Raw genomic sequence first — 7,862 nt, forward strand, 5'->3', positions numbered from 1 at the left:
TAAAATGCTCTTCAGTTCAAAATGAGATTTTGAAGCACATTCAAAATTCTCTAAAGGTCTTAAAGGAATAGTTCACCCCAAAAATGTAAATGTACTCACCGTAATATCATTCTAAACCTGAATTACTTTCTTTCTTCTGTGGAACTTAAAAGAATAAAGGTTCATTTTTTAGTGAACTATCCCTTTAACTCCAATAAGACGACTCCAGTAGAGCTTAGGGTACAGATGCATCATGGATCTATAAATAATGGCAATCAAACGGGTGTGTCTGTTACTTAGAAAAAGAAAACACAAACACGGCTTGACACATACCAAGAGAATGTGTAGATGCTAAAAATGGTCTGACATGTCAGTGGTTCATTGGATGTCTAAAATGTTGCATTTGAGTTTAAAAAGCAGTTTTTGCAACCATGTACAGAATGTCAACCTTTATTTTCAAACAAGGAAGACATAAGTAGAAAATACAAAGAGATAACTGAAGGTTTTCAATAAAGGGAGATGTTTCAGTGCGGGTGGATGTACAAATGGTTGGGGGATCAACAAAAAAGCGCAAGTGCATAGAAAATCGTAACATTTCACAGTCTGATCCAGTAAAAACAACCAGTGGCACATCCCATAGAACAAAACTAAAATGCAATTCACATTTTTGTGATTCTCATGTCATACCAAGTTAGTTTTTAATTAAATAAAGAAATGGAGTGGAATGAAATGCCTATACAAATCATGAAAACATTTGACCCTAAAATGAAAAAAGTCTTTCCTCATGAATACAGCAAACACCTTGTACATCGTTTAGCCTTGTGAGATTCCCAATATCTCCATGTTCTACCTGGCAGTATTGGATAACTAAAACAATTGCTCAGTCTATACGAGAACGGAAATGAAGCGTATTATAAACAGGGCTTCGGGAAAGTAAAAAAGCGTGTTGGAATGAAGAGGGTCTCGTTTTTTGTTGAGTATAAAGGACTGACTAAACCGTGGAGGAAAGGGTAGTTTATGCCACCTGAATCATCTGGCCCACTGTGTCCTCTTCAGCTTGATCCTGCTCAGATTTCTGCGAGAAGAAAGAAAGATAAATAAAGATGATGAAAATTTCATCAATATGTGTTATTAGGGGATTCCTGGTGTTGAGTGAACTCTTACCTGTTTGAACTGATTGAGAGAATTTTCTGCTAGCGATCAAATTGTCTGATATACAAAATATTAGTGATCGACTCAAATCTAAAATACATTTCAAACCATCTATGAGATTTATTCATCAACTAATAAGCCTAAAAATATATTACATTTTATATTGAAGAATTTGTTTATATGCAACCCTTTGCAAAATAGAACATGGGGAAAACTCTTTATCAGCATGGAAAAAAAACTGCAAGGCATTACTAACAATGTATAAATCAAGAACAATGGTTTATTTGCATAAAAAGGGCATATATAATCAAGTAACAAACATAACTGTAATGTAAATGCAAACAAGAGCCCACATACAGCCCGCTGTAAGAAACATAAAATGGCAAAAGCAATAACAAAGCCACAGCTTTGGACAAAGACAGAAGAGCGTTGAAAGGTGCAAGCCAAGCCATACATCACAAATGAAAACAGATCATTTTGAATGACTATTCATACCAGTAAGATGGTAAAAAGGACAAATAAACACAGCTTAATACATCTTAGCATCCAGTGAGTTTTTACAGCATGGAAGGACAAACGGCAGAAATGCAGACAGAACAAAGATGGCAAGGCTGAAGATTTCCCTTTAAAGTAGCAGTTAGACATTTAAGACAAGAAACCTTTAACATTGACAGGGTAAAATGTGCTAATCACCCATGTTTACAGCTGAAGCTTTTTGAAAGAAGCCGTTTCCAATTAGCAGATCTCAACCATAATATCTTTAGGATATTAAATAATGAAATGATTAAAAAAGCTGCAAGGAAGCACAGCAGTTACAAACATGGGAATAAGCTGTACATTGTATTTGCTCAAACTATATACTAGAACATATATACTAAGTATCTTAGTATGCATGTTCAGTTTAACTAGTTGGAAATGCCAGTAAACTCACAGACAGAGACAGTTCGGACATGAATATGTCACAGACGCATGAGGTAGCTCGGGCACAGAGCCGCAGCGTATGGATGATCTAAGTTAAATTAGGTGTATACAGCGAGTTCAGTCTTTTGTGTGGAACACGGTCTGGGATTGGATAGATCACCCCAGAGGCGGGGCAGAGGTGGCTGGCCAATGAGAGCTGAGCTCAAGCCCCTCGCTCACCTTAAGAGCCTGCATGGCCATTTCTTCTTTTTCCTTCGGAGAAAAGAAGCGCCCACCGTCTCCGCGCTTCCTGGCCATGGCGTGACGATGACGGGACTCGTGCAGGTATTTCTGGAAGGGAAAACATATTGAAGAGGTGGTCAAGGGACAGGATTCACATTTCAATTAAATATGTATAACGAGTCATATATATTATATTTATCACTGCAGATGAAGCATTAGTTATTGCAGTAAAATTATACATACTCTTCTCTCTTTGGGTATTTTGCCCTCAGCCTCTAGTTTGGCACGGGCTTGTCTCCTTTTGAGAATCCGGTGATACTGTTTAGCGTTGACGTACAGAGGTTCCTCCTCCAGCATCTCCGCTCCAGGAAGAGGAATGCGCTGCATTGTGGGAACCGACCCACCACCCCCTGGGACCATCTGATTCAATTATAAAAACACACACACAAATGTTAGGAAATATGGCCTGTATAGCAAGAAGTCCCTTGGGTAATAGATAAACGTGACCAGAAATACTCACCATGACCATTCCTCCAGCATTGACCATGTTTCCCGCCATGGGAAGAGTGACCGTCACTGTGCCCTGGCCGGTGTTAGTGGTGTTTGTGTTGGATCCAGCTGAGACTAACTGAGCTCCTGCTAAAGATGCAGCTGGAATGGTGATCATTCCTGTACGGAAAAATGAAAAAATGCATATCGTATGAAGTGTCTATTTAAAGTATGACTAGCTTAACTAACTTTTAACTGCTTAAAAGTGCATGATGTTTATGGGTTAGTGTTTTGCAGTGGAGTAGCAGTGTTACCTTGCTGCAGGATGGTCCCATCCGCATTAACAGGCTGGTAAACGATGGTCTGTCCTTCAGCGGTTTGAGCCACCTGTTGACCCTGTACAGTGATCTGCTGCTGACCCTGAGAATATGCAAAGGATGAGTGTTTATTTAACATGAATTTGCATATTTAACTGCAAGAGATGCTTCTAGCAGGTGCTCCTTTATGTTTGTTGAAATATGTGTCAAAATGAAGTTAGCAAACCTGGAATATATCGTAGGATACCTGGTTCTGTCCTGCAGTGACTGCAGTTTGTGGCTGTTGAATGATGATTTGTTGGGTCTGTCCCTGCTGACCCTGTAGCTGTAAAGTCTGTCCACCAGGAAGCTGGATCTGACTGGGTTGTACCAACTGAATCTGTGGCAAATTTAGTCATATCATTACAATTACATCCCCAATATCTTGATGGAACACTATACTGCTGTGGCTCTCAATCTTTTTGACTTAGACTGCATGACTTTTCTGGTTGTTTTTAATTCTTTACTCACAAGTATATATTTTAGAGCTTATCATAAATGTATATTAATTATTAAAAAAATGCCCATAGAGTTATAAAATTGTATTAATTTACATGTATTTCCAAGTCTAGAAATCACACTGTTAAAATAAGGCTTCCTCGTTTACGCAGGTTTTCCAAATATTTTTTTTTAAATAAATTTAACTGGTTGAGAACCACTGCTATATAGCATTACTAAAGTATTAAAATAACTAGAGAAATTGAATAAGTTGGTGAAAATGGTACATTTTTAACCAGCAACTGCATGTAAAATGAGCTCCACCCACCTGCTGCAGCCCCTGTGTACCAGATACTGGTACTTGCATGATGGTTTGACCTTGTCCTCCTGTCATGGCCTGTACCATTATGGGCTGCCCAGAGGAAGTGATGAGCTGACCCCCACTGACTTGTACCATAAGAGGCTGCCCTTGGACCTTAGAAGAGGATGCATGTCAAAATGTCAACTTTAAGATAATTTACCAATGGAAGCCCATTTCTGACACATAAGAAAAAAAAGTGTCAAAATGATGACTTCAAAAGTAAAAAATTATTACATACTAAATCAGTCAAAATCAGACTTAAAAGTCATAATTATGAGATAAATTTACGTCAGAATTTTGACGGACTTAGAATGTAATAATTGTTACTTTTCAAATCGTAATTTCACCTTTTTAATCTTATAATTTCAACTTTTGAAATCATAATGAATTTATAATTTAGATTTAGTGTCATAATTTCCACTTTTCAATTCATAATTGACATTTCATCTCATAAATTAACGATAACTTGTCATAATTTCGATCTTTTGTAATAATTCTGAGTTTTTAAGTCAATTTCAACTTTTGACGTCTTAATTGCAACTTTTTAAGTAATTATTCTTAATCTCATAACTGTGACTTAGTATGTCATAATTCCGACTTTTTACTTTTGTCATTATGTTGACTTTTTAAGTTATAATTTTGACTATTCATCTAATAAATAAGACTGTGTATCATAATTATGACTTTTTATGTCATAATTATGACTTACCAGAGCATGTTTTTTTTTTCTTATGTGGCAAAAATGGGCTTCCATAAATTACAGGCATCCGAATATGAAATATTTCAGTTTGTAAAAGCGGTTTCATTATGATATACATTGAGGCAATGCAAAACACAGATGCATGCAACAAAATGCAGTGCATGTGAATGTCCGAAATGCAAAAAGTCAGTGGCGCAGCTGTTCTGTACTTGTTGGAGATTTTATAATGCAGTTTGCAAAACAAAGCATGCTAAAAACTCATGCATGTGGGTGTTCTTTGGACACTGAAATTCTTGTAAATCATAGTGAGTGATAAACTTAAACTGAGACAGATGCAAAAAGCACACAGGTCACAGATATCTGATACCTTAACATTGCATTCGTCATTATTACAATGCAATACTAGCAAAATGATCTCAGACTCAGATCAGAGGCAATGCGAGTTGAAACGGCATGCATGGGGATTTGGAGACAGCAGAGGGGCTCAGAAAGCCAACCACTACCTGAAGAACCTGCTGGGTTGCAGTCTGGCCTACCTGAGGCTCAGTCTGCAACTGCACCGCAGTCACTGTGCCCTGGGCCAGAGATAAGGGACTGTCACCATACTACATACTGACTAACGTGACTCGCAGATTAGTAAAAACACACACAAAAACGTTCCTTCTATGGTTTTATACCACACTGAGATGCTTTATTACTACATATACTAGTCTTTTTGATGCATTTTGAAGTACAGACTTCACTAGAGTACATCATTACCAGATACTGTCTGTAAGTTTCACACATTACCTGTTGTTGGATCTGTCCACTGTTGGTCTGCACCACTATCTGCTCTCCACTAGTTGTGGTGGCGGTGGTGTACTGCTCCATGTTTGCCGTCTGACTTCTGCGGGTTATGAGAGATGAGATCAAAATGGAACTTAAGTCTGAAAAAAAAAAAAAAAGCAACAACATGTTGCATTAATCTGATCTCTTATGCAACAGCACATGCATCTAATGAAAGGAGCTTAAAAGATAATGCTGAACTGAATTGCTGGTTAAGGCTACAACATACAGAATTTTAGTCAGCTCTTTAAATTTGTATGTTTGTTTATGATATTAGTGAGCAGATCCTACATTTATATATGCACATTTTCCCCCAAAAAACAATTGGAAATTAAAAAAGCATTTTTGTGATTTCTGTTAATACTGTGTATTAAATTAATTCACTGTATTGTTACCTTTGCATGTTTGACTTGACTTATTTAAGTATTTTAATTTTAGACTTGTAGCACAATGGTTTTCTTTTAAGTAGTTTGGTGTACCATATAAATATAAATGGTACAGAAATAGTATCAAGGTATCAAAGTAATACCATTTGATTCCAAAACTGTATCATGGTACAAACACACAAAGTACATTTAAAAATATATATTTTTAAGATAGAATCACTTTTATGGTCCTCTTTTCCTCTCCCTGAGAAATACGAAACATGCATAATAAAACAAGAAAACCTAGATATTATAATTTGCGATTCATTATAGTGTGATATTCATCTCTCAATATCATTTCGTTTTGCTTTGAGTCCTGAAGTTTTTGCATGCTTAAAAAAAAAGTATTCAATAAGAAAAAATCTAAGGAATGGGACACCATTTTCTGTTAATGAAAAACATTTGTCATATTTTTCAATTATGTCTTCATACTTTTTAAACTGAGAAGCAAAAGAAAAATCTGCTATAATCAGATTTTATCCTGCACATGAAATATATGCAAATCTTTTCCTATTTACATGATTGAAATATAAATGCTATGGTGAATGACATTACAAGCATGTTGTTGATGACCTTGCTTGTAGATTTACTACAGTAATATAAATCAAATACAGGAAACGACGAGAAAATAGTTTTCTATTACTAAAAGTACAAAGAACACTGTGTTTGGGTTTCGCTGCTAGTTTCTATTACCATTAAATGTATCAGCTGTTCAGTTGCACCCGTCGAGTCTTTGTATCGTCACTGACGCTTTTGTTGTGTTGCAACATGCATGTTTCTCACAAACGAAACTCTTTCTACTTTAAACAGCACATTTTAAACAAGACTTGTCAATATTGCAGTGTTTATACGGTGTTAATAAAAATATGATGGCTTATTTCTCTTTGTCTAACATTGCTGGCGCTTCGTTAGCACATCGATCTCCGTGTTCTCATGCGCTAGCGTGTATTTTTGAGCAAACCAATGATTAAAGCCAAACAAATACAAAGACTTAATAACCCTCTTTTGGTTGATTAAAACCAATACTTCAACATACTGGCTCCAATCGACATTTTAGACCCTGCGAAAGTCAGGGAAATATACAACAAAGACTGGCCTAAAACTGGGCCTATATGAGACGCCAGCGCTGCTTAACGGAAAAACAACTAAATTAAACCACATCTCGAAATTGTTTATCGTTTTAACCACATCATTAGAGACATACACGTGCATGCCGTCCACTGAGTGGACCTTGACATACACAATCCACACTATTCCTGTTTATAATGATTTTAGTCATTTGGTTGGTCCGTCACACACCAATCCCCAGCTAACCGACCGAGTCCCGTCCCCTCCCAGCAGCCGCGCTCACTCACCGTCCTCGCCGCCGCCCGATGCACCTCTGATTGGCTCCGATAGCGGCGCCTGGAGCCCAATCACACGACGCGTCTCGCTTAGGAGCCAAAATGGCGCACTAGGCAAAAAACCGCGATGAAGCTCAAACGCCCCTCCTACAAGACAAAGACCACGCCCCCTCTCAACCCCTGCACATCTATGACAGATGAAGAGCTGTGCGAAAGAACAGTCATTAGAAATGAACACAGAAATAATAAACAATACGAATAACATTAACACTGCGGATAATAAATTAATAAATAAATACATACATGTAAGAATACAGCTAGCATATCAAAATAAACATAAAAATAGCCTACATAAAAACAAAAGTTAAATAAACAATTACAGAAATTAATAGGCCTACAAATAAATCTGTGAATTCACGACTATTTTTGATATTTTAGATTTTATTAGATTATCATTTGAATTTCTAAATTGATTGAATTAATGACCTTTTAGAATAAAGCTAGCTAACTTTTTCAGCTTTAATCCCACATGATGTAATGTTTTCTTTCGTTTTTTTTGTTGTTTTTTTACATGATTTCATTCTGCTTTTCCTCTCTCTACCATTATAAAATCTAGCTATTTACACTGAGGCAAACTTTCATATGCTAGTG

The 7,862-nt window shown here is 36.7% G+C and overlaps 1 protein-coding gene across 34 annotated transcripts; it reads right to left on the minus strand.

The window, feature by feature from the left end:
* Window positions 1-413: 413 nt before the first annotated feature.
* Window positions 414-7,380, minus strand: nfya (nuclear transcription factor Y, alpha). 34 transcript variants are annotated; one of them, XM_081358430.1, is made up of 10 exons: window positions 7,224-7,309; window positions 5,408-5,544; window positions 5,122-5,193; window positions 3,886-4,032; window positions 3,307-3,459; window positions 3,078-3,183; window positions 2,795-2,943; window positions 2,518-2,694; window positions 2,272-2,382; window positions 414-1,054 (listed from the first exon to the last, which is right to left on the minus strand). In XM_081358430.1, exons 2-10 carry the CDS (start codon window positions 5,486-5,488, stop codon window positions 995-997), a joined length of 1,056 nt encoding a protein of 351 aa, XP_081214556.1. In that variant the 5' UTR covers window positions 5,489-5,544; window positions 7,224-7,309; the 3' UTR covers window positions 414-994. The 34 variants fall into 34 exon arrangements, with proteins under 34 accessions (XP_081214556.1, XP_081214531.1, XP_081214527.1 ...); XM_081358405.1 differs by having other exon boundaries at window positions 3,328-3,459; window positions 7,224-7,298; XM_081358401.1 differs by having other exon boundaries at window positions 3,328-3,459; window positions 5,119-5,193; window positions 7,224-7,298.
* Window positions 7,381-7,862: the final 482 nt, after the last annotated feature.

The sequence above is a fragment of the Scardinius erythrophthalmus genome (assembly GCF_964197995.2).
Source record: "Scardinius erythrophthalmus genome assembly, chromosome: 25".
NCBI classification, from domain to species: domain Eukaryota; kingdom Metazoa; phylum Chordata; class Actinopteri; order Cypriniformes; family Leuciscidae; genus Scardinius; species Scardinius erythrophthalmus.

Bases quoted from the DNA above. Each gene is read 5' to 3' on its own strand.
- nfya (XM_081358397.1), bottom strand. From the start codon at position 5,488: ATGGAGCAGTACACCACCGCCACCACAACTAGTGGAGAGCAGATAGTG. The intron at 4,033-5,118 runs GTGGTTGGCTTT...TCCTCTTCTAAG, and splicing joins CCCAGCAGGTTCTTCAGGTA to GTCCAAGGGCAGCCTCTTAT. The intron at 3,460-3,885 runs GTGGGTGGAGCT...AATTTGCCACAG, and splicing joins GTACACAGGGGCTGCAGCAG to ATTCAGTTGGTACAACCCAG.